General features: G+C 44.3%; 1 protein-coding gene across 5 annotated transcripts in view; it reads left to right on the plus strand.

Annotated features, from left to right (window-relative positions):
• Positions 1-1,883: 1,883 nt before the first annotated feature.
• Positions 1,884-26,867, plus strand: part of MAP6 (microtubule associated protein 6) — a 164,968-nt gene continuing 139,984 nt past the window's right edge. Inside the window, exon 1 of one of the 5 annotated variants that reach the window (XM_089677995.1) lies at positions 1,884-3,213. In XM_089677995.1, coding sequence (XP_089534121.1) covers positions 2,444-3,213 — 770 coding nt within the window. In that variant the 5' untranslated portion in view covers positions 1,884-2,443. Of the gene's footprint in view, positions 3,214-7,742; positions 8,922-26,867 lie in introns of those variants that run through there. The other 4 variants (XM_089677992.1, XM_089677991.1, XM_089677993.1 and 1 more) reach the window with 4 other exon arrangements.

Below are 26,867 nucleotides of genomic sequence, written 5' to 3' on the forward strand. Positions count from 1 at the left end.
TCTCCATTCTTCCTCCATACTCTGGGTCCTTGGTTTCCAAATGAGATGCAAAAGTTGCTCTCATCAGAAAAGAGGACTTTGGACCACTGAGCAACAGACCAGTTCTGTTTTTCTTTAGCCCAGGTAAGACGCTTCTGACGTTGTTTGTTGTTCAGGAGCGGCTTGACAAGAGTATTACGACATTTGAAGCCCATGGCCAGGATCCATCTGTATGTGGTGACTCTTGATGCACTGACTCCAGCCTCAGTCCACTCCTTGTGAAAGTCCCCAACACTTTTGAATGGCCTTTTCCTGACAATCCTCTCCAGGCTGTGGTCATCCCTGCTGCTTGTGCACCTTTTTCTTCCACACTTTTCCCTTCCACATAACTTTCTATTAATGTGCTTTGATACAGCACTTTGGGAACATCCAACTTCTTTTGCAATTACCTTTTGAGGCTTTCCCTCCTTATGGAGGGTGTCAATGATGGTTTTCTGCACAATTGTCAGGTCAGCAGTCTTTCCCGTGATTGCGATTCCTACTGAACCAGACTGAGAGACCATTTAAAGGCTCAGGAACCCTTTTCAGATGTTATAGCTTAATTCGCTGATTAGAGTGGGACACTTTGAGCCGAGAATATTGCACCTTTTCACAATATTTTCATTTTCTGAGATTGTGGATTTGGGGTTTTCATGAGCTGTAAGCCATAATCATCACAATGATGACAAATCACGGCTTGAACTATCTTGATTTGCATGTAATGAGTCTATCTCATATATTAATTTCACCTTTTAAGTTGCATTACTGAAATAAATGAACTTTTGCAGCATAGATTGTAAGCTCGAAAGAGCAGGGCCCTCGATCCCCTCATGTTTTGCATTGTATTGGTATTGTTCTGCCACATGTTCTGTCCCCCTTTGTAATGTACAGCGCTGGGCGAACCATTGGCGCTTTATAAATACTGTATAATAATAACAATAATATTGTAATTTTTTGAGTTTCACCTGTGTATTTATATATATATATATATATATATTTTTTTTTTTATATATATATATATATATATATTTATTTAGTTTTATTTTTTTAATTTACATATATTCATATATATATATATATATATATATATATATACACACATATATATGTATGTATATATGTATATATAATGCATGTATATATATATATTTGTGTGTGTGTGTGTGTGTGTATATATATATATATATATATATATATATAAACAACCTATTAAAAAGGAAAAACTTTTGAAATGACATTTCCACGTTAAATCTTATATGACATTCTAGTGATTGATCTGTATCTTAAATAATAAAACAACAGAATACAGATGAAATAATTTTGCTGTCGTTTCCTGTATATATTTTTATTATTAATTTTAATTTTTGAATATATACATATATACACATATATAAAGTATTATTATTATTATTATTAATAATCATAATACACAATTTAAATATTAATTTCATATTTACACATTGCAAACAACACAGTGATTACACAAGATACACAAGATTTGTGTGATACGCAGGTTTGTCAGTATTCAGTAGACCATTTGCTTTTGCAGAATAACACATAAATTATTCAGGATCCAGAGCCCTCACCCATAGATAACCTGCAGCTGAGCCTGTGCTAAGTGATAGGTGACAAAAGTGTAATTTAAGCCATCTGGGCCCCATCTGACCCCTAGCAGACAATGAATGGTTAACGCCAGAAGCCAGCTACCCATTCATTTGAGGAGCAGCAGCAGCGTGCTGACGAATAAGGCAGCCCCTCTCCCTCTTTCGCATCCATCCATCCTCCTTCATCCTCCCTCCCTCCTCTCATCAGCAGCATCTAGGGATGCAGAGCGAGAGAGAGAGAGAGAGAGAGAGAGAGAGAGATAGAGCAAGGTGGGTGGGGCCACTTCCTGCAGAGATGCTGCCCCACTGCCTCCTGATTGTGGTAGGCTGCTAGTGCCAGGATTTGCCAAGGGAAGACCAGTAGCACTCAGCTAGTCGGTGCGGGACAGTCTCTACAAGGTTTTGGCCTTGTCCTCCTTCTGCATCATGGCATAGAGGCACCTCCAGGAGCCGTTCCTTTGCTGGGATCCCAAGGAAAGGCATTGAATTCCTTTATTTCCTCCTCGGTGTACGGTGGGGTCCTTGCAGCTACAGCAGGGAGGAAGCAGCAAAAGGACGTACAGTAGGCTACTGTTATCTGCAACATGACTTAGAGAAAAATAGCCAAGCTCTTGGGAGTGTTTTTATGTACAAACTGTGGAGCCAAGCATCTTCCTGAAAGGAAACACTAGGAATTGCCAGTTGAAATTGGTGTCACTATTCTTACATTCTGTGTTGTGCATCTTGGAGAGTGGGTGGAGGTGTGGAGTGAGGACTGCTTGTTATAGCAACACCTATTACTAATTAGGAAGGGCTTCCACTCTTCTGCTAGGGTGGAGACAATGGCATGGCCCTGTATTACCAGGGCGTGCTGCATCGCCCGGTTCTGGAACCAGCTGGATAAGGGTGATATTGCGGTGCCGTTGGTGTTTACCAAGTACTCCGAGGTCACTGAAGGAAGTCAACAGTACCACGCTCACCTCCAACAGCCACAAGCCCGCTCTAGTTCAACTGCCATTGAGGCACAGCCGGCCGTTATAGAAACAGATCATGGAGCCCACTCCGGGCCCACTAGAGACATACCCCAACAGCCTGGGTCCGCACATGCCAAGGAGCCGACGGGCTCTGTTATGCGCCAGGATTACAAGGCCTGGAAAGTGAAGCCAGAGGCTAGCTGCAAACCCAAAATTGAGTACCAGCCGTCCGAAGCTCCTTTTGAACGGGAGACGCAGTACCAGAAAGATTTCAAGGCCTGGCCTATACCTCGCCGCGGTGACCATCCCTGGATTCCAAAACCCTCTCCAGGCCTCACTGCCCCAACAGCTTCCAGTGAGGCCAAGAGGAAGAAACCACCAGTAGCCTTACCAGAGAAGAACCCTGAAGGGTCAGCTCATGTGGATACTATGGAACCAGCGGTGCAGAAAGTCAAGACTTCCGTCACTTTTAGTAGTGCGGCTGACATACAGTCGACTTCTAAGGAGACCAAAGAGAAGAAGTCCAGAGAGAAGTCTCCTTCTGCAAGGTGGTCCATGGAAGGTTTGAGATCTAGAGATGCAGCTGATATACTCAACCGGCAAATCAAAGAGGAAGGAGGCATTGCTTCTTCATACAGGTCAGTGATACTTATAGCAATGGGACTTTTTCTACTGTTAGCTGAGAGGACTTTTTTAAAACTGCTGCAGGAATGAACAATAATCTATATCTTTTTAAACAAGACATCTTATAGAAATGTTTTTAACTCTCATAAATATACCCAACACGTCTTGAACATTGTTCTAAGACTTTTATGTTAATACCAGCTGTCTTGTTAACTGATATTTGGCCACAAGCCAGTATAAGCTTCCCACTTAGTTGACATGAACTGTTTCTGAAACCAGCCAACGAGGCCTCAATTTTTGTACCTGCGAGAGAACAGTAGACTAACGAAAATGATCTGATTGGTTGCTATGCACTGCTGCTAGGGGATACATCAAGTTAATGTCATTGCATGAGCTAGTGAGTTAACTCATTCTTGCATCAGCACCACCAATAAGGATGCATTACAAAGCATTTTTAACAAGCGTCCTTATCCTCCCTCATAAATTTTATCTAATGGTTTTGTAAACTCAGGACACCCCTAGCTTCTTCACCTAATTTTAATGTAGTCATTTAAAGTACATTGGCCAAGATTTTAAGAAAGGAACCTTAGATGTTAACCACATTAGTGTCTGCCTGCCTCATCGGTTATTCAGTCAATCATTGCCATTGATCTTTATTCGTGCTTGTAGTTTTTTATTAATGGATAGTAAAAATAACAGTGGGTTTAATTAAATATATAAAATATAATATAAAATAGAAATAACTATGTTCCACAGCAAATTTTGTTTGGCCTTCTAAACTTTGTCTTGAAGACAACCCTACTTAATAGACCAGCATCATTTTATGATGATTGCAACTGCATCCCATACAGGGGTGGACTGACCATTTGGAAACTCGGGCCCTGCCCGAGGGCCCGGGGTCAGTAGGGGGCTCCATGAGATGCCCCTGGTACCTTTTTCATAGGCTTTTTTGAGTTTGGACAAGGACACAGGGGCCCCATGATCCCCTATTGCCCGGGGGCCCCATGAGTTGCCAGTCCGCCCCTGATCCCATTATGTGTTTATGTTGTTTGCCATTCTAAAACAAGAAAATTAGGGTGCCCAAGTTGATTCCAAAGCCTCCCAATAAAATGTATATAGCTGTTGGTTTTATCATTTCTAGAAATTGTTCTCTTTTAGAGAGTTAACCTTTCAAACACTTTTGGGTCCTTATTACTGGGCCCTGTCTTAGCTGAATAAGCATCTTTTACTGTAAGCGACCCCTGTTGCACGCAAGGCAAACAGTTTTTATTTGGCTAAACAGCACTAAGCTCCATTATAGGTTAAAAAAAAAAATTTAAAAAAAATGTAGGAAAATGTATCACTGAAAACACTGGCAACCTTTTTTTTTATTTATCATCATGTATTGTCAATAACTAGGGTGCAGGGGTGGACTGATCATTTGGAAACTGGGGCACTGCCCGAGGACCCAGGGTCAGTAGGGGGCCCCATGAGATGCCCCTGGTACCTTTTTCATAGGCTTTTTTGAGTTTGGGAGAGGACACAGGGGCCCCATGATCCCCTATTGCCCGGGGGCCCCATGAGTTGTCAGTCCGCCCCTGCTAGGGTGGAGTCAGTTTTAAAAATCTAGTGCAAAGAAAGGTGTGGGTGTGGCTCATGGCAACCAATCAAATTAGCAGCTTTTTTGACCGCAGACTACAAAACAATAACAAACACTGGTTGTGCCGCCAAAGCAACACATATTGTATCTTTTCTACATTTATAAATAAACTAATTTGTATTAATGAATAGCTAAAATAGTACACAATTTAGAATCTGTTTACCCAGACTTTTACAAATAAAAATGAAATAACAGTCATTAAGAAAAAAAAGAAAAGAAAGCAAAAAAGAAAGACAAATACCAGTCCACAGCTGTACAAATGAAAACAGTGCATTCAGTAAATTAGTTATTAATTGCATCATTGCTAAACACCTCTGCAATGGCATAAAATAATAATAATAATATTTACTATTATTATCAATTGCAAAAGTGTGCCAACTCCAGAACGGGTACGGTTGGTAATCTAGTAACGAAAAAAAAAATGTGGTGGGTTACATTTACCATAGGTAACACAATACATTTCTTTTTAGTAGTTTAACTTATTTTACTTTTATTATTTAAAATGTGAATTAATTTTTGTAACTTATTTAGAGAAAAATCATTTGTTTTTCTAAACAGAAAACTTGGATAAACTGATGTAAAGATTTAGCAGGATATGATCTATTAAAGATGAACAGCTATGCACAAAGAGCCACATTTTAATAATTCATTGAACACCAATATTATTTGCAGTACCTTACAAAGGACGTTGAAAATTTTCAATCTGTCCCTGCCCTGGTGAATTTTGCTGTTTAATGTACCCACACCAATAATTGATATGTATTATTATTATACAGGATTTATATAGCGCCAACAGTTTGCTCAGCGCTTTACAATATAACGGGAGACAATACAGCAACAATACAGTTCAATACAAGAGGGTTAGGAGGGCCCTGCTCCTGGGAGCTTACAATCTAAGAGGGAGGGGCTAGTGGTACAAAAGGTAGTAACTGTGGGGGATGGACTGGTAGGAGGAGTAGAAGATTCCATTATTAGCTGAGGGCAGGATAGAGATAGGTTTTCAGAGATCGCCTAAAAGTGAGCAGAGCAGGCAATAGTCTGATAAATTGGGGTAGAGAGTTCCAGAGGATGGGGGAAGCTCTGGAGAAGTCCTGGAGAGGAGCATGGGAGGAGGAGACAATACAGCTAGAGAGCAGGAGGTCGTGCGAGGAGCGGAGAGTACAGTTTGGGTGATATTTGTAGACAAGATTGGTGATATATGCACAATATATTTTCTAGTCCAGTTTGCTCCAAAACCAACTAGCCTTCCCATATGTTTTCAGAAAGCCACAAAAATGTAGGAAGGACATGCAAGCTTTGTGTAGTTTCCTTGGAGGCAACTGGGCAAGGAACCCAGTGCTGCAAAACACCATAGTTAGACACTTGGCATATATTCAGAAAAATTCAGTTCAATAACTGGATTGAGTTTTAGGCTTGAATAAAATTTATGAGAACAGTATTGGTTCAGACATGGTATCACCGGATCACAATAGGGATTGCGCATGGAAAGCCTAATTCCCATCAGTACAGCTAGCAATTCCTAGGTCCTTGAAAAACCATTGGCTAAAGGTTGGTCATTTTTGGTAAAGTCTACTACAAGCATGCGGTGAATGAACCCTTTGTAACAATCAGCTGAATTCTAAAATGCTTGAAGATGAAAATTGCGAAACGATATGGTGTGAAACCAGTTTGAAGGGCGATATAGAACATAGAATCTGTGGGAAGATCTATAAATTAATAATAAATAAGATGGCCAGCTGGTCATTGGCTGCTTTTCTGGGTGCATAAAGAGTCATTTCAAGGATATCTGCTGTCTACATTCACTCTTAGTTTGCCTGATTACGGCATCTTCATGAAATACATGGTTTTCCCACGCTTCAAGAAAATCCAGGCCTCGCTAACATTGGCCGTACTTATAACTCGGACAATGTAACATTCGCCAGCAATGATGACTTGGAAAAATTGGCCATTTTCAAATGGCAAAAAAAAAATATGCTCACAGTTGCTTCTGTTTGGTAAACAGCCTTTTAGCCTTCTATGCCTTCCCCGGGAAACCACAAACTATTATAATTACCAGGAAAAGTGGCAGATGGTTGATAAATGTGGCTGTGATTGTTCTTTAATGAAAGTGCCCTTGTTTTTTTTTAACAAAGCATTGTGAAAAAAAACAACAACAACGTGCACAATTCTGTAAGTCATAGCAACCATAGGTTTTCACCTTCAATTGCTTAGTTGCTAGGCATTCCACTTCAGATGCCATTATGGCTCTTTGCCCCTGCTCCTTCCAGTAATGGTAGGCTCCACGCTGATTAAATAAGGAAGCGTAAAGAGCAGTCGGAACAATGGCTGCTAATGGGTCACTATGGGTTATGGCACATCATACTGCACTTGGCTTTATCAGGCGTGATTTGTTGCTGTTGATACTGTATATTGGAACTGTCCAGGTCTGCAGTGCTGATCTGAATCATTTAGCTCTTTGATGTGTTGCATGGAGACAATGGCCAACCCAAGCCACCAAACACCATAGGCTTTGACTTTGCATGGAGACAATGGCCAACCCAAGCCACCAAACACCCTAGGCTTTGACTGTACCTACTCTCTGACAATGTTAGTGACTAAGGCACATATCCGATGCTGTTATTAACAAGGAACTGTTGGGAACCCAGTTAAAAATGAAGAATTGCATCAGACTGAAGAGCTGGAGACCCCTAACCAGCGGCAGCTAGTTAATATGCAAGCTGTAAACCAGCTGTCATTATCCATCGATAGGAGATGCTCATAGATGCATATTATACGCTACGGCTGCTACAGCTGAGATGTGTCGCCTGCTGCAGTGTGAAGCTGGCACGCGATTGGCTAGTGGGGGAAAGATGTAACCTGGGCGTCGAGGGTTAAATGCATCAGAGTCCTTCCCTCCCCTCTCCTCCCGTACTATTACATTTTAGGTGCTGCATAGTGGAGATCTTTTTGCCAGCATCAAATCCTCCTCCACCCCCTCCTCCTTCCTTCTCCTACTTGGCATCTGGGGATGCAGAGAGCAAGGTGGGTGGGGTCCTCCCTTTTAGAGATGCTCACCGTATTCCTTCTGACTATGGCCACCCGTCTCCGACTGCAGAATAAAATGATAATTGCCAAGGAAGAGGCATGAAAGGACAAGTTCCGTCAGAAGACTCACCTGATCCATCCCTACCGTATCTATGCAAGCGACTTAATAGGAGAAGAGAAAATTGCTTGCACTTGCAAGGGAGCCACTGTACAAATTTTTCCTCTAACAGGAAAGAAATTGCTGTTTACATTTGCTAACCGACCATTGCTGCATTTTTTTTCTTTGCAAGAAGGTGCAGCTGAAAAAAAAAAAAAAAAAACTCAGCGTGCCACACCTGGAAGCCGGCTTAGGCTCAGCTCAAGGTTGCCGAAGATGGCCTGGCCTTGCGTGACCAGGGCATGTTGCATCGCTCGTTTTGGCAATAAGCAAGACAAGGGGGACATTGCCGTCCCTTTAATGTTCTCGAAATATTCGGAGGTAACAGACGGTTCTCAGTCGCTACCACGCCCTGGGTCTGCTGCCATAGAAACCCAGCCGTACTATGGGGGCCAGTCTAGGTTATCGAAAGAGTTGTCTTCGAGGGGCTCCGTCATGAGGCAGGACTACAAGCCCTGGAAATCCACCCCTGAGCCAAGCTGCAAACCTCGAAGCGAATACCAGCCTTCCGAAGCTCCTTTGGAAAGGGAGACCCAATACAAGAAAGATTATCGATCCTGGCCGATCCCTCGCCAAGGTGACCATCCTTGGATCCCCAAGCCCATCCCTCCTAGCCCCTCAATGCATATCCATCCTATCATTCCAGAAAAAAAGAAGACGGATGCCATGGGCTCTATTTTGCCACCCTTGGAGAAAAGGATCAATGATCCTGACCCTAGGGAGAGTGCCGAGCACAGGTTGCTGAAAGGAAGGGTGGCGATTGCATACAACGTGACCCCGGAGATTTTGGTATCTGTAGTGGAGGAAAGCAAAGTCATCCAACATCTGGAGCTGATGGCCAAACCACCTGCCAAGGAGACAAGTCAAGGGGGAGAAGACATTGGAACGAGATCTTCATACAGGTTAAGTTCAGTTTTAACTCTTTCCAGTTCATATGACCAAATTGAGGGATTTGCAGATGTAGTGTAACAACAGGTGATTACTAGCAAGCAAAGAGAAAAACCACCAACAGGTAGCTAAATGTGAACAAACATTCCACAAGGAATGCAAGAGAAATTGTGTAGTAGATTGTAGACCCACTGGGGTAGATTTTCTGAAACTGGAGCACTCAGAATCTGGTGCAGCTGTGCATGGTAGCCAATCAGCTTCTAATTTTCCCTTGTTCAATTAAGCTTTGGCAATAAAACCTGGAAGCTGATTGGTTTCTTTGCAGAGTTGCACCTGATTTTTCTATGTCCCGCTTTAGTAAATACCCCCTACTTTGCCTTGCAGGGGTTAAACATTAACTAAAAGCATTTGCAAACATTGAAAGCATGCTTATCACACATTGATATTTGCCAGCATGCTGAAAATTCTCTGGACAAGCCTTTAACTTTTATCCACATCAAAAATTAAGTAGGCATTTGCTTCATGACCTTCATGTCTGTTTAAGAGTATAATGGCAATATCTATTTATTATTGATGTGCAGTTGCTCCCTGCAGCTCAGAAATGAGCTGTTACCAGTTTTACGGTAATCAGACCAATAAAAAGGTTATTTATGATTGGTTGCAAAAGCTTCCTGCACTTTGCCTGTTGCTCCTGGCCTCAGGATAGATACAATGGGAATTTCAGTCTTGGCTTCAATTTTCAGCTGTGGACATAGTTGCATCTAGTTGCATTTTCTGTATAGTCTTTTTAGATTAGGTTTTACCTTTTAATTACATATTAGATGTTCATTCACTATCAGGGGCGGACTGACCATTCGAGCACTCGGGCACTGCCCGAGGGCCCGGGGTCAGTAGGGTGCCCCATGAAATGCCCCTGGTACTTTTTATAGGCTTTTTTGGGTGTGCTTTGAGTGTGGGCAAGGACACAGGGGCCCCATTATCCCCTATTGCCCAGGGGCCCCATGAGTTGTCAGTCCGCCCCTGCTCCACTGTCACCATTTTTCTCGTGGTGTCAGAAAAACTTGTTAGAAGTGTTTTATTCTGATAGCAGAGAAATGAAGCAGCAGACGGAAATGACACTTAGAGCTCTGGATTGAGACAAGGACACAGTATAGAGGGATATGCTTTGTTCAGATTTCTTGTCACAGATTTACAGCCACTCTAATGAGAGTATGGAGAAGAGGGACAACAAAGTAGTATACTTTCTGTATTTCTTTCTACAATGTTAATAATGACATTTTTCCGAGTTGCTGTTGGTGGAAATAGGTTGACCTATATTCAGTCAGCGCTTCCAATATGGGACCAAATGGCCCATTCAGACTGCTGAGCTTTGTTGCAGTGCTTTGTATTAACATTAATTTAGAATCCATTCGTTTCCAATTTTTGAATTTTGCATTTTTCTAATGTAACACACAACAACGTATAGATGGCTTACACATGTGCATTGTGGTGCTCTAAAACACGTGCATCTTGAAGTGCGTCAGCATAGTGAGTTGGAACCACAACACACCAATGTGAATGTGGCCTTAAATAAATTAGTAGTCTTTTATTTAAAAAAAAAATGTGTTTTAGATGTACTATACATGTGAATGTGACCTGATTAATAAAAACAAAATATCAATAATGATTACAAATGATTTCTATATGATTGTAACCAAATACGTGCGTTGGGGTGGTTGTATTTTGTTTATTACATATGCAGACTCCGCTTCCTGCTTAGTAGTGCTACCCAGTGGCTGATCTTCACTGTTTCTCCGTATATTCAAGTCAATCAGTCTGCTCAGATTGACTGAAAACCATAGAATCTTCATGTGGTATAAGCAGGCCATACACAGAGCATTTTTAGGAACTTTCCACACACTTTCATCCATTTTTTTTATGATCGATGAAGGCAACCTTCCATTCATAAAATGTGATTGACCAGCAAACTTGGATTAACTTGATGGATCAAAATATGTTTAATGCAGGGAAAGAATAATTGTGATCAAATAGACTGGAAATGGTAAGAAGTAAACTGATAGAAAACGGTCAGATTTTCCAGATCTTTTGATCAGGGTTTCTTACACGTGAATGCCCAAAAGTTGATTAAAACCTGTAAACTATTATTTTAATTTTTGTTTAGTTGCGAAAAATTTAAAAAATTCAGGTTGAAGGATAAGATTTTCACCTATATAGTTGTTTTGGGGTCCATTAACTCCCCCCCCGGTACAAGACTTGGGGCAAAGGATAAACTGTTACCTTGTAGCCAAATGGCACTTCTAACCACTGCTGGATCAAGTTCATCTAGTGCCCTGGGCAAGGATGTAGGACTGTGCTCTTCTAGATCTGCTCCAAATGCATGCCATGGAATACAGTTGTGTCCAAAATTATTCAACCCCCACTGAAATTGAGTGTTTTGGCCAGTTTGACATTGCTTTTGATCATTCAGTCATCTTGCTTACATTTACATTAAAGAGGCACTTGTAGGTCAGACAAATATAACATAACAGTTATAATGAAATAACCACAAATGTCTTTTCTGTGCTCACAGCATTATCAGTTTTATTCAACCCCCAAGTGACATTCAATCTTAGTACTTAGTACAGCATCCTTTTACAGTTATAACAGCTTTTAAACGTGAAGCATAGCTTGACACAAGTGTCTTGCAGCGATCTACGGGTATCTTCGCCCATTCTTCATGGGCAAAGGCCTCCAGTTCAGTCACATTCTTAGGCTTGCGCACTGCAACTGCTTTCTTTAAGTCCCACCAGAGGTTCTCAATCGGATTTAAGTCTGGTGACTGCGATGGCCACTCCAAAATGTTCCAGCCTTTCCTCTGCAACCATGCTCTAGTGGACTTGGAGGTATGCTTGGGATCATTGTCCTGTTGAAAGGTCCAACGTCTCCCAAGCCTCAGGTGTGTGACGGACTGCATCACGTTTCCATCCAATATCTCCTGGTACTGAAGAGAATTCATGGTACCTTGCACACGCTGAAGCTTCCCTGTACCTGCAGAAGCAAAACAGCCCCAAAGCATGATTGACCCTCCACCATGCTTCACAGTAGGCAAGGTGTTCTTTTCATCATAGGCCTTGTTCTTCCTCCTCCAAACATAGCGTTGATCCATGGGCCCAAACAGTTCTAATTTTGTTTCATCAGTCCACAGAACACTATCCCACAACTTTTGTGGTTTGTCCACATGGCTTTTGGCATACTGCAGTCGACTCTTCTTATTCTTTGGAGACAGCAAGGGGGTACGCCTGGGAGTTCTGGCACGGAGGCCTTCATTACGCAGTGTGCGTCTTATTGTCTGGGCTGAAACTTCTGTACCCACATCTGACAAATCTTTTCTCAGTTCCTCAGCAGTCACACGGGGACTTCTCTCCACTCTACGCTTCAGGTAGCGCACAGCAGTCGAAGTCAGCATCTTCTTTCTGCCACGACCAGGTAGCGTTTCAACAGTGCCCTTTGCCTTGAATTTGCGAATGATGCTTCCTAAGGTGTCTCTTGGTATGTTTAACATCTTTGCAATCTTCTTATAGCCATTGCCCTTCCTGTGAAGAGAAATCACCTCTTCTCTTGTCTTCCTGGACCATTCTCTTGCCTTCACCATGTTTGTAACCACACCAGTAAATGTCTAGAAGGAGCTGAGTATCACAGTCATTTTAAAGCTGCCTAATTGGTGCTTATTATGCTTGATTGCTGCTCGGTGACATCCACAGGTGTTTTCAATACCTGATGGAAAGCACCTGTATGAACCTCTGTTCTTCAGAGTGGTAGTCTTTAAGGGGTTGAATAATTGTGGCAATGAAGAAACCACATAAGAACCATTTACTACTGTATTACATAAACAATTGATGTCATTTTAGTTGCATTTGGGTAGTTACAACGTCCTTGTAGGATTTGATTCTGAATACAATTCCAAATGTACACTATAGTCCCTAAACCCCTTTACAGCATTGGGGGTTGAATAATTTTGGACACAACTGTAGGTGTACTGCCCTGAGCCCATTCTCTGCCTCTTGCACCGGCTGTCTATAGTTGGCGTGGACTGTGCACTGCACATGCATGGTCATTTGGTTGATTTTTACAGCAGTATTTGTCAAAGCAGCCCTGTTTACTAGCCACTGATCTGGAGTTTGTGTGCAGTGAGAGGACCCCCCACTGCTGCTCCCTGGGCGGCAGCCCCCCCTGCTCGACCCTTGTCCCAGCCCTGCTTCAAACCATGTGATCCTGTTGGTAAATTTCTGCATTACTTGGTCAGTTCTTCTTTTTCTCCTTAATATGGTGCTAAACATAGGTGTGCGCACAGGGTGTGCCAGATGTGACTCAGCACACCCTAATCACCCCATGTGTTGCAGATTCTCCCTGCTACCCCCTCTGCTGTTTACTATGTTTCAGTTTGTGATTGAATAGGAAGCCGCTCAGCACAACGCACTTCCCATTCATTCACTGCCCAGTGCAGATGAGGCTGCAGAGAAAATGGACTGGGGAAAATCTGTCCTTGGTTCCTTTCTCTGTCTCAGAAGTGAGACATCAGTGGTCTGTTTAGACCCACTCATATTTCACCAAACCCCTCCCAACGGGGCTCCTAAAAAAATTGTAAAATAAATAAATAATAATATTTAAAAAAATACTTAAAAAAATAATATAAAAAAAACTACTGACACCATTCTAGGCCCTACTGACAAAGTCCACTGCTCTACTGACATGTCCACTGCTCTACTGACACCATCCACTGCTCTACTGACACCATCCACTGCTCTACTGACTCCATTCACTGCTCTTCTGACATGTCCACTGCTCTACTGACTCCATTCACTGCTCTATTGACACCATCCACTGCTCTACTGACATATAAATTGCTCTATTGACACCATCCATTGCTCTACTGACACCATCCACTGCTCTAATGACACCATCCACTGCTCTACTGACACGTCCACCGCTCTACTGACACCATCCATTGCTCTATTGACACCATCCACTGCTCTACTGACATATAAATTGCTCTATAGACACCATCCATTGCTCTAATGACACCATCCACTGCTCTACTGACACGTCCACTGCTCTACTGACACCATCCATTGCTCTATTGACACCATCCACTGCTCTACTGACATATAAATTGCTCTATTGACACCATCCATTGCTCTACTGACACCATCCACTGCTCTAATGACACCATCCACTGCTCTACTGACACGTCCACTGCTCTACTGACACCATCCACTGTTCTATTGATGCCATCCACTGCTCTACTGACATGTCCACTGCTCTACTGACACAATCCACTGCTATACTGACACCATCCACTGCTCTATTGACATGTCGACTGCTCTACTGGCACCATCCACTGCTCTACTGACACTGTCCAATGCCCTACTGACACCATCCACTGCTCTACTGACACTGTCCATTGCCCTACTGACACCATCCACTGCTCTACTGGCACCATCCACTGCTCTACTTTCATCACCCACCACTCTGCTGACACTGTCCATTGTCCATTGTTTGTTTGAACTTTGGGGTGCACACCCTAATGCAATAGGCTGCGCACACGTATGGTGCTAAAGTAAACCCTAACTCAACCAGGGTTCTGTGAAATCCTGGAGTTCCTCCAGAGGTTGCTAAGGGTTCATTGAGTTGACCTTTCATCTGATGATGTCTACATAGTTTTAGGTCAAGTGCCACTTGGTACAGCCACCAGTTTTTTTTTTTTGCTGTCTGTAAAGGTGGCATTCTGACCACCACTGTAAGGGTGGTATTCATTATACTGACCACCAATGTAAATGGTATTCTTCCCATTAACCCCCAATGATTACATTATAGAAGGGGATTCGTGAAACCTGACAATTAATTCAAAGGTTCCCCTGGAGTAAAAATGTTGAGAATGGCTTCCATAACTGATTGACATTTAGCTTGCTAAACTGCTGTATGTCATAAACAATTGCCATTTTTTACTGTTTTTACTTCTTCTCACACTGCTTTCTAGTAATGTCTGAATTACATTTCTCATGGCTTGTTTCCTGATGGTGACAACAGTGGATCATGCGTGTGTTGAAATGGCCATTTGCACTCTCCTTCAGAAGTCTATGTGACAGGATGACAACACAAGTCCACAGTTGGTAGAAAAGGACATTGTGTTGTCACCAAAAACAGGACGTACCCGAACAAGTCCCTTTATGGCAGGATCACAAGGTATTATGTTAATGAATTTTGCAGGTTTTAAAACACTGAAAATGCCCTTTAAAGGAAATCAGTGTTTTTATGCTTTTAGGGGATTTAAGTGATTGGGTTTACATATATTTAAAGGGTGCATATGTCAGTTTAGTCTTCTGGCCAAGTTGCACTAGAAATGTTGGCATGTCCCCGTGATACACAGGATGGCTAGATGTCTCCCTACCCAGGGGTGGACTGACCATTTGGGAACTCGGGCATTGCCCGAGGGCCCGGGGTCAGTAGGGGGCCCCATGAGATGCCCCTTGGTACCTTTCATAGGCTTTTTTGAGTGTGGTTTGAGTGTGGGCAAGGACACAGGGGCCCCATGATCCCCTATTGCCCGGGGCCCCATGAGTTGTCAGTCCGCCACTGTCCCTACCCATTATTCTTGGGGAAGCATCTGCTTGCGTATGGGTAGCATTATAAAAATATAGTGCTGCAAGCATGCAAAGTCACATCACAAATTGCTTTCAGGTCATTTTTACTGCCATAGTAAGGCGCACTCACTGAAAGCACATTACAGCTTCCTTTAGTCCAGATAAAATGAATCATTTATTTAGCATTAAGCTCAAGATGAACTGCAAATACAAATAAAAGACACTTTAATGCAGCTGTGAATTCATCTTAAACAATTAAGGTCCCATTTACATTTATGCGTTATGCAGCACTACCCCCTTAGGAGTCGCTGAGTTTTGGGTCCCCCTAAACCTCTGCACAGCCAGGCAACATGCATTTCCTTCCACACTTTGCACACTGGAGACAGCAGAGTCCATGAGCTTGGTTCTGTGATTTTATCAAAGGGGTTAATAACTTGGATGTGGTTGAGGGGTGTGTGCAAACGTGAGGACAAACTCCTTAGCAACTATGTAAAGGTGTGGACAAAAATAGTCTCTCCTTTAAGAGCATTCATGTTCTATGTTGTACCTCCTCAGACCCCCAATCAATCCTCCTCTTCACCCAGCTGTACTGAGGGTATCCCCTGGGAAAGGGGGCCTAGAAAATGCCAATTTAGCACAATAGCCCCAGCTGAGAAGCTAGTTGGGTTTTCCACCTGAACCCCCTCTCTCCTTATCCGGCCCAGGGGGAGTAGGAGTACTCATACTGTCCTCTCCTTGTAGCTTAACCCCCCTGGCGGCATTCCCGAGTATAGCTCGGGGTAAAGTTTCAGCACCACAAGCGGTAACCTCGAGCTACACTCAGGAATACACTGCAGCGTTGCTCCGGGATCTGTTCTTCTCTTACCTTGTCCTGCGCTCCCGCGATGTCCCCCCCGCAGTGTCCCCTGTAATGTCCTCCGGCCGATGCCGGCATCTGTCTTCTGGGTTCCGTTCCCTGCGACGTCGGGACGTACGGGAGACAGAACGGCGGGAAATTTGAAAATGACAAAAAGTGACATTCACTAAAATCACTAAAATCACATTCCTGTATCAAACCATTTCACATACATTTTGTCCCGAGTGCTTTGTCCTGCGCCCTGCCTGCATTTTTACTGTTCTTTCTGCCTGGAAACTGAGAAACGTCCATGGCGTCCAAAAAGCGTCCCTTTAGGTCAAAATCGGTTTTAGACCGGCTAGAGAACAGCGATAGTAAATCAGAACCACTTGCAGAATTGAGTGATAATGATTCGTGGGGAAATTCATCATCAGACACTGAAAACGATTTTGCAACTTTGCTCAGTGATGTGCGAACTTGGCGCTCTATTTCAAATTTCATTGTTTTTGGTTTGATTATATTATTGAATTAAATTTATTATCATTTTATTATTATTTTTATGATTATTTATTAAATTTTAATTTATGATTTCGGGTTTCAAATTGTAACATACCCGGGATGTTTACTAGACTCTTGTTCGGACAGATTTCAGTGAGTTATTCCTAAAAATTACAGGCCTACAATAAGAAAAATACATATTTCCATGCAAAATAATGTACCGCTTTGAGCACAGAAATATGGACATAATCAGACCTCTAGGGAGGTTGATGGGCTGGTGGCTACCTTCAGGCCTTTCGCTGGGCTGGCTCCTTCCCTGCTGCACAGGATATCCTCCCTTGGCCCCCTCCCAGGTTCCACACTCCAGCCTCTCACTCCATCTTCCAACCACCCTGCCCCTGCTGCACAGGCTCTGCGATTCTTTAGGGTTGCCTTGGTCACCATACCCAACCTTCTGCCAGGGGATTGCCAAGGTCACTCAAGTATGTAGATCAGAGCTTCCTCCCCTCTTCCATCCCTCCTTCAGAAAGCTCTCAGGATTCTTGAGAGGTGGGAGGGCTCCAGAAGCTCTGACCTTCAGAACCTCCCTAGCCTGTCCTGAGGTAACCTCACTACCTCACTCCCAGGCTGACTCATCCCAGGCTGATATTCAGCCTCTGCCTAAAAAAATAAAATAGACTTTCTCTGGCTAAGCTAGAGGGCGTTACACGTGCATTAACTAAATACGTTACCATGCAATAAAATGTGCATAGTTATGAATGGGCTGGCAATGCACCTTACCACATTAAAAAGTGGATATGACCCTTTTTATAAGGCAACCAATCACAACGTATGGTGGTGGACTTGCTAAAGGAAAATAGTCTGTACACTGTGCAAGGGCATTTGCTCCAGAGCTTAGTAAATGAGGGGAATCTCTGCTGACTTCCATCACCCAATCCTGTGCAAGCATCAAATGCTGTTTTTTTTTCCAATTTCCTTGCATTTGATTGGGTATTTTTTGCAAAGTGAATCTTCATCTAATTTATTAAGCTCTGGAGCAACTGCACTTGCAAAGTACACATTCATTCTATAGCCCCCCGATGCACTGCAGTTTGCATGCTAAAGTGGAGTTCCAGCTTGAAAAAAAAAAATCAGCAGCTACAAAAACTGTAGCTGCTGACTTTTAAAATACAGACACTCACCTGTCCCTCGGTCCAGCAAAGTCCTCACCATGGCTGGTTTCAGCGGCCGTCTTCTCTCCCTGGTGCCAGCATCTACTGTGGGCATCCGGCTGTGACAGCTTGCGGCTTCACTGCTGGGTGCCCACTGAGCATGTGCGAGAAGCGCTGTACTTTTTGAATGGCCCCGTAGTCTTCTGGGACCTGTCACGTGTCCCACAAGGCTACGGGGAGAGAGTGGGGGAGGACAACTTCTGCTTCTGATCGCGTAGGCAATTGCAGCTGAAGTGGGAGCGGGTACCTGTCAAATTCGGGTACCCGCTCCCCAAAGGTGCCAATCCTTAATGGGGAGCGGGGACAAAGCATTAAAGCGGAACTTCCCCCTTTGGGAGGGACTCCGCTTTAACGTTGAAGCACGCTATGGCCAAGCATAAACTTTAACTGTCCTAAATGTATTCTATCCAGTGAGCCTAAGTACCTGAATCTGCCCTGATAGCAGTCTCCTTTAGTCAATCTGGGATTAAGTTTGCCAACTTTTTTTCTGGGTTTTGTCATTTTAATATATTTTTTTATTAATTTGTAGTATTCATTTCCACTTAATTGACTTTATGCAGCGGGAAATGACGAGTAAAAGAAGGACTAATCCTAAAAAAAAAAAAAAATCATATGATGCAGCTGATTTTTCACATAATTCTGTATGTCGCATAGGACAACCCATTCACTTGAAGGTCCCATTCACATAACCTCATAATGAATGAATGTTCCCACTACTTGATTTTGACATCGCAATTTTCACGTGATTCTGCGTGTCGCATAGGGCAACCTATTCGCTTGAAGGTCCCAGTGACATAATCTCATAATGAATGAATGTTCCCACTACTTGATTTTGACATCGCAATTTTCACGTGATTCTGCGTGTCACGTAGGGCAGCCCATTCACTTGAATGTGCTGCCCAATGAGAGTTTGTTGCCCCGAAAAAAGCTCCTCCGCCTTTTCAGATGACAAGCTTCATGCGCTTTGTAAAGGTGCGGTTTGCTGCAATTGCCATGCAATCCTGCCGTGCGAAAATGACGGCAGAATTGCATCGTGTTTGAGGTGCCATTGACAGATAATGGCACCCAACTGCGTCCAGGGCATTGTGCTGCGAACGCCGTGTGATTTGGGATCGCGGGCAGAATCACAACCAAGATGTGAACAGAGCCAAATGGGTGACCCTATGCATGTTTGTCGCCTGAAAAGAAGCTTCTGCTCCTTTCAGGCATCAAGATTCACATGTTTTGTAAAGGTGCTGTTTGCCAGGCGAGCCTGTCATGTGACAATCGCAGCAGAGTCGCATTGTATTTGGGGTGCTAGCAGGGGCGGACTGACAACTCATGGGGCCCCTGGGCAATAGGGGATCATGGGGCCCCTGTGTCCTTGCCCAAACTCAAAAAAGCCTATGAAAAAGGTACCGGGGTATCTCATGGGGCCCCCTACTGACCCCGGGCCCTCGGGCAGTGCCCGAGTTTACATATGGTCAGTCCACCCCTGGGTGCTAGTGAAGGATAATGGCCCCCCAAGCATGCGGAGCACATTGTGCTGTGATTGTCACATGATTGAGGATCGTGGGCAGAATCTCAGCGATTCTGGTGGCAATCCCAAATGGCGAGATGTGAACAGGGCCTCACGCTTCTAAACCATTGACATAATGTTTGAAAACACAAGTGATCCTGGGGCAATCATTTTTAGCCTACGCAGTGCGGGAAACACAGGGAATCCTGTGCATTTCCCGCACTGCATCCAAATCGCAGCTGTATTCATGCGATCTTCTATGGGTGTCAATGATAAGTTAATGACACCCCAAAAATCGGTTGCAAAACACAGTGCGATTGCCTGAATTCTAGTGCGGTAAAAAAAAGCTGGCTGCACCTTTCTTGTGTGGACTCAAATCGCACTGCAAAGAATCCCATGTGATTTGAACAGGAATACAGTGCAATTCCTGTCCGAATCACATATGGCTTCCCGCCAGGGGCGGACTGACCATTTGGAAACTCGGGCACTGCCCGAGGGCCCGGGGTCAGTAGGGGGCCCCATGAGATGCTCCTGGTACCTTTTTCATAGGATTTTTTGAGTTTGGGCAAGGATACAGGGGCCCCATGATCCCCTATTACCCGGGGGCCCCATGAGTTGTCAGTCCGCCCCTGCTTCCCGCACCGCATATTTGTGAACTAAAAAGCACTTTTTTGTTAACCTTGATCAAATCCTCATTCATTATGGTTTTGGTCAACTAGCCTCCCCACCCGATGTGCTGGAGTTGAGTTGTGCCTGAACGATCAGCCTTCCTCCAGTGTCGTGCTTATTGGCCATGCTTATTTAAATCTTCTGTAATTCATTTTTTATAATAGAATAAATATTCTAGAATAATAAAGCAGCCAGATTATAGCAGCAAGATGGAGCTGGAAGCAAATCCCAGTATCCCCCAAGGTGGCAGCTAGGAAAACCCTGATAATTGGTGCCACGACTGACAGCAGAGTATCAAAGGGTTCCCCCCAGGCAAAACCTAAAATGACGCCTTGAGACGCACATAGAACAAAAAAAAAACGACCCAATCGGGACTTCAGTTTTGCTCCAGCTTTGCTGTGTTGTTTCGAACCTCCCTTTAGCTGTTTGTCATTAATCCGGTGATCCTGGAAGTACAAGTGTTCAAACTTGGCCGGTTTGGTTCTATGGAGGTTCAGCAAATCCGGCATGAGGTTCTTGAACCCCCAAATTAACACCGAACCCCACTGAAGTCTAAGGGAGGCAAATCTTATTACTTATTCTGGCCATTCTTAACCTCTTAGCAACGGCCTGCCTGCAATGTACCGTGCACGGGTGGCTGCTGTAGGCAACGTGACGTACCCATACTTCACTGCCTACTTCCGGGTTTCCAGCACGTGCATGTACACCAACCGGCCAGGGGCGGACTGACCATTCGAGCACTCGGGCACTGCCCGAGGGCCCGGAGTCAGTAGGGGGCCCCATGAGATGCCCCTGGTACCTTTCATTGGCTGTTTCATAGGCTTTTTTGGGTGTGGGCGAGGACACAGGGGCCCCGTGATCCCCTATTGCCCGGGGCCCCATGAGTTGTCAGTCCGCCCCTGCACCCGGCTGATACCTGCTGTGATTGTACACAGCAGGAGCCTGTCAGCATGTCCCACCCAATGATTCACGACCGTGACCTACTGATTGGCTGTGTCCAATCACAGCCGAGAGCTCTGTGTAGGTAAACAACACAGAGCTCTGTACAGAGGGAGTAATCTGTCAGTTTCTCATCCCTTCAAAGCAGGGATAAGAAATTTAGAGATTTCTTAGTAAAAGCAGCACACTTTACACACATTACACATTGTGAGGCACATATTTAACCCATTAATCGCACTAGATGTTAACCCCTAAAAAAAATAAAAAAATTAAAATTCCAGTATATATATACCATAGTTTGTAGGTGGTATAACTTTCACGCAAACCATATATACATATACACATTGGGATCTTTTTTTTATCAAAAACATGTAGCAGGATATATTTTGACCAAAATTTATAAGGAAATTTTTTTTTTTTTTTTTTTTTTTTTATTGGATATGTTTTATAGCAGAAAAGTAAAAAAATAGGGGTTTTTTTTACATTTTTTTTTTCAGTTATATCGCAAAAAAATGAAAAACCCAGTGATAATCAAAACTACTAAAAGAAAACTCTGTGGGGAAAAAATGACATAATGTTTTTGTCTGTGTACAGCATTTCATGACTGTGCAATTACCAGTTAAAGTGGCGCAGTGCCGAATAGAAAAAAATGGCCTGGTCACAAAGGGGGTAAAAATCTTCCAAAGTGGTTAGAGCTAACAGGCAAGTCATTGGTGAAAAAAAGGGCACGAGGAGCTGGGCACTGCCATGGGGAACATGTACCAAGGCAAAAATATATTTTTAAATACCATTCAGCATGGAGAGGGTCTTCTCATGTGGCTTAGCCTGCATTCATACCTGAGCTGGGCGTATTCCTGGTCATTTTGCAGCTTTTATTTTACACGTTTTCAGGTATATACAGGTATATTTGTGTGTGTTTCAACCTTCAGGAATTTGATTCCTGGTCTGAGCACGACAGAAGAGCGGTTCTATGGGGGAGAGGAGTTCTTGAGGTGTAAAAACGCGTACAAAAATGGGTGTATTACGTATTTACAGATGTTCCTATTGAAATCTATGGGACCGATAATGTCTGAATATTCTCAAATAAAATCTCATGTACTTTATTGAGCATAGGGTGTATAGGAAAGGTAGAAAAATGCTGAAGTGTGAATGAGGACTTAATAAAATGTGTGAGCGATGCCCTAAAGCTGCAGGTGGTGTTATGGAACAGTGGGATGTAGTACTTAAAAAAAAGAACAATTCCAACTGGATCCTCATCCAGGCATGCAGCCTGGGTGACCATGAAAGGGATGGCAGCAAGTATAGTAATGACGGCAATCAGAGAGTTATGACGGGACTGCAGCGGACATTCTGACACTGGGTGGGAACTGACTAACTGCCACTGACATCCCAATGACACTAATACAGTGCTAATAAAAAGCACTGACACTGTGTTAATGACAGTGGGCAGGAAAGGGATTAACATCTGGGGTGATCAAAGGGTTAACTGTGTGCTGTTTTACATCATGTGTTGTGTGTTTTACTAGGGAGACATGCTGCTGTGTATTTCTCTGCTGAGAAATACACAGCAGCATGTCCTTGCTGGCAGTAGAGAGACCTGTGTTGTTTACTGTCAGTTTTACTCGGTGATCGCCGGGTGCTGGCGGGGAATCTCCGTTCAGGACCCAGTGATTGAAATCCGTAGGCGCCAAAGGCGCCACGAATAGGGCGGCACGCACGCTTTCCCCTTACCCGGAAATGCAAATCATGTATATATACATGATTTTGCGTAGCCCTGCCACCCTGGAGCAGTAATTCTACTAATGGGCAGCGGGCAAGCAGTCAAAGAGTGAACTGAGGACTATTTCTGGGAATTTTGCTTCTATTCCAGTTCAGTCCTCAGTTTATTTGGCCCCTTTCACACAGACATTCCGATCGGGTCCGCCTGCCTGTTTTTCAGGCGGAGCTGATCGGCACCTCTATTCTCCTCTATGGAGCAGCGGGGGGTTTAAGCAGACATGTCCGTTTACACCCGCCGACATCCAATCCCATCCAATCCACCAAAAAGAGAGAGATGGGGATCCATTCCCCTTCCATCTGTCAGAACTGATGGCAGTTGGATGGAAATGGATACGATCGTTTCCATCCGACCGCCCATAGAAGACAGTGGGCTGTGTTGGTGTCCGCTCTGCAGCAGCGGAGCGGACGTGGACCTGTCATCCGCTTGCTCAGCGGGTATCAGCGGAGAGATCCCCTGCTGAGCAAGCGGATCCACTGATAGGTCCTCCCCATGTGAAAGGGGCCTTAGTCCACTGCTTCTCCTTTCACTGTCCAGTCACAGGATTGGGGATGGACAAAATCTGTTGGTGTTACTTAAAGAGGAGTTCCACCCAAAAGGGGAAGTTCCACTTTAAAGACTGGTCCTCCACTCCTCATTAAGGATTGGCACCTTTGGGGAGCAGATATCCGAAATTGACAGGTACCCGCTCCCACTTCCGCTGCGATCGCCTAGGCGATCGGAAACGGAAATTGTCCTCTTACCATCCCTCCCCAAAGTCTTGTGGGACACGTGACAGGTCCCAGAAGACGACGGGGCCATTCAGGAAGCACAGCACTACTCGCGCATGTGCAGTGGGCACCCAGCTGTGAGGCCCCAAGCTGTCACAGCCAGGTGCCCACACTAAAGATGCCGGCGCCTGGAATATAGGATGGCCGGTGAAATGAGCTGCGGGGGGGAAGGGGGGGGGGGGCACCGCAGGATTGTGGGACAGGTGAGTGTCTGTTTTTTAAAAGTCTTTTATTTTTTTTACAAAGTGAGTGGAACTCCGCTTTAACTGCAGTAGGGTAAATTCTGGTCTCCTGACCTGCCACGCATGGCTGGATTATGGGTGGTAAAATTAAATCTCAGGACTGGATGGACAGAAATACAAAACTTGCAAAATGCAAAATGCTCTGATAACTTAATGACACCATTTCCTGCACAGGTGAAAAATATTATTATTACATTTCTTGTGTATGTGATATATTTGATATTACCTTCCTGCCCGGCCTATAGCAGCTTGACAGCCGGGCGGGACGTTCCTCCTTCTGGGTGGACGTCATATGACAACCTCTCAGAAGGCCTGTGCTAAATTTATGAAGATAGGTTATTTATTTGCAAAATTTTATAACAGAAACAAAGAAAAACCTGTTTTTTTTCAAAATTTTTGGCCTTTTTTTGTTTATTTAGCAAAAAAATTTAGAAATCAGTGGTGATTAAATACTACTAAAAGAAAGCTTTATTTGTGTGAAAAAAAATATCATAAAAATGTCTTATGGGTACAGTGTTGCATGAGCGCGCAATTGTCATTCAAAGTGCAACAGCGCTGACTGCTAAAAATTGGCCTGGGCAGGAAGGGGGTAAAAGTGCCTGGTATTGAAGTGGTTAAGCTAGGTTTGCAGTACGCACCTGACCTAAATACATTGCAGCATAACTGCATATATAATTGATAGGGATCCCATTTTTGGGTCTGACAGATGCTATTCACTGTGCATTTGACAAATGCTGCCAAACTCTTCTAAGGTTGTTGACATTGCATTGTGCCAGCTCTGTCGCAATTTGTTTTTGGGGGGTTTATAAATTCCATCAGAAGGGCCAGATTGATTCTCATTTATTAATGTCATGTAGTCTCTCCGGAGTCATACACCACTGGCTGCAGCTTCCTAAATATGTACAATGTAGGGCAGTTGTTGCAGAAAATAGCTTTGTCCTGATTTGCATTTCAAGGAATGGCACCTGCAGTATTTAAAAAACAAGTGGCTTATGGTGCCCTGAACACTTTAGCTGTGCATAGCAATTTTTTTTCCTGAAGTATACACTAAAGGATTGTAAAAGACCTGGAACACCTTTAAGTGCCCCAAGAAGAGTATTATTGAGGGGTGTGTGTGTGTCCACATTGTGTGGTGGGAGGGTCTTAAGGGATGTGGTTATAAAAAACAAGTGCATCCCCCAGTACAACTGCCCCCCAGATCAGACTGCCCCCCAGTATCATCCTTCACCTTGAGAACAATCTGGTCCCCAGTATAATCCCCCCCCCCCCCAGATCAGTCTGTCCCTTAGTATAATTGCCCAGGTCAATCTGTCTCTTAGTATAGTCACCCCAGGTCAGTTTGTAACCAAGTACAACCCCCCCCCCAGATCAGTCTTTCCCCCAGTATAATCCTTCACCCTCTCCCCCCGGGTCACTTGGTTCCCCAGTAAAATTCACCGCAGGTCAGTTTGACCCCCAGTATAAGCCCCCCAGGTCAGTCTGTCCCTCAGTATAATCCCCCCCATGTCAGTCTGTCCCCCAGTATAATCCCCCCCATGTAAGTCTGTCCCCCAGTATAATCCCCCCAGGTCAGTCTTTCCCCCCGGTATAATCCCCCCCAGGTCAGCCTGTCCCCCAGTATAAGCCCCCCAGGTCAGTCTGTCCCCCGGTATAATCCCCCCCAGGTCAGCCTGTCCCCCAGTATAATCCCCCCAGGTCAGTCTGTCCTCCAGTATAATCCCCCCAGGTCAGTCTGCCCCCCCGGTATAATCCCCCCCAGGTCAGCCTGTCCCCCAGTATAATCCCCCCAGGTCAGTCTGTCCTCCAGTATAATCCTCTCCAGGTCAGTCTGTCCCCCAATATAATCCTCCCCAGATCAAGCTGTCTCCCAGTATAATTCCCCTCAGGTCAGTGTGAGTTTAGGAACATGCACTAAAATCGAGAACAGCAACTGTGTCCATGCAGCTGCTGCTTCCCAACAGAACAGAACACCTGTTCATCCTCATGCGTGCAGACACCCTCATATGGGTGTACACTATAGTACCCCCCAAATAAACAATGCCTTAGTAGGAATTTAACAAGAATTTTATAAGTTATGGTGTGTTTATGTGTGCTAATAACGATTAGGTGGGGTCCAGCGAGGGTTTTTTGAGTATGGGGGTAACCAGTGTATGTTTGAGAGGGGAGGGAAAGGTGCCCATGGAAAGTGAAAGGTTGAAGATGTGGGCTAGAGAGTTTAGGATAGAGCAGGAAGGAGGCTGCAACAGTAGTGAGGGGGCAGGATCCAGGGGACAGGTGGTGAAGTGGGCCTTGGAAAGGAGTTCAGTAACTTCCTCGGTGGTAAAATGGTTGAAGGAGGAGAGTGTTGAGTGTGGTGTTGGGCCTGGTATGTTGGTTGGAGGAGGAAGCTTCATTGTGATCTCATCATGAATTGTGTCGATCTTGTTCTTGAAATGACTGTCAATCTCCTGTGCAGTAAGTTGGTGGGTGGAGGCAGTGGGGGGTGGAGTAAGGAATTAAGGGTAGAGAAGAGTTGACGAGGATTGGATGAGACGCTCTTGATGAGAGTGTTGTAGTAGGTTTGCTTAGCAGCGTGGAGGCTGGAGTTGTATTTGAGAAGAGCGGATTTATAGAGGGTAAAGTCTTTCAGGGATTTATTTTTACGCCATGCATGCTCAAGAGTGCGGCTGCATCTCTTGAGACTTCTGGTGTCATCTGTTTGCCAGGGTTGTGACAGGCGAGGCCTGGCTCTGCGTGGAGAGGAGCAAGAGCATCCAGGGAGGATGATAGATAGTTGTTGTAGGCAGATGTGGCCAGTTCTGGGTAGGACAGGAGTGCAATATTATCATAGAGGTGCTTAGTAGCGGAGTGAAGAAGGTCAGGGTTGAGGTGGTGGAGGTTTCTACAGGTAAGGGGTTGCTG

This window comes from Staurois parvus, unplaced genomic scaffold (genome assembly GCF_062004578.1).
Source record: "Staurois parvus isolate SC_StPar_1 unplaced genomic scaffold, SC_StPar_1.0 ptg000196l, whole genome shotgun sequence".
NCBI lineage: Eukaryota > Metazoa > Chordata > Amphibia > Anura > Ranidae > Staurois > Staurois parvus.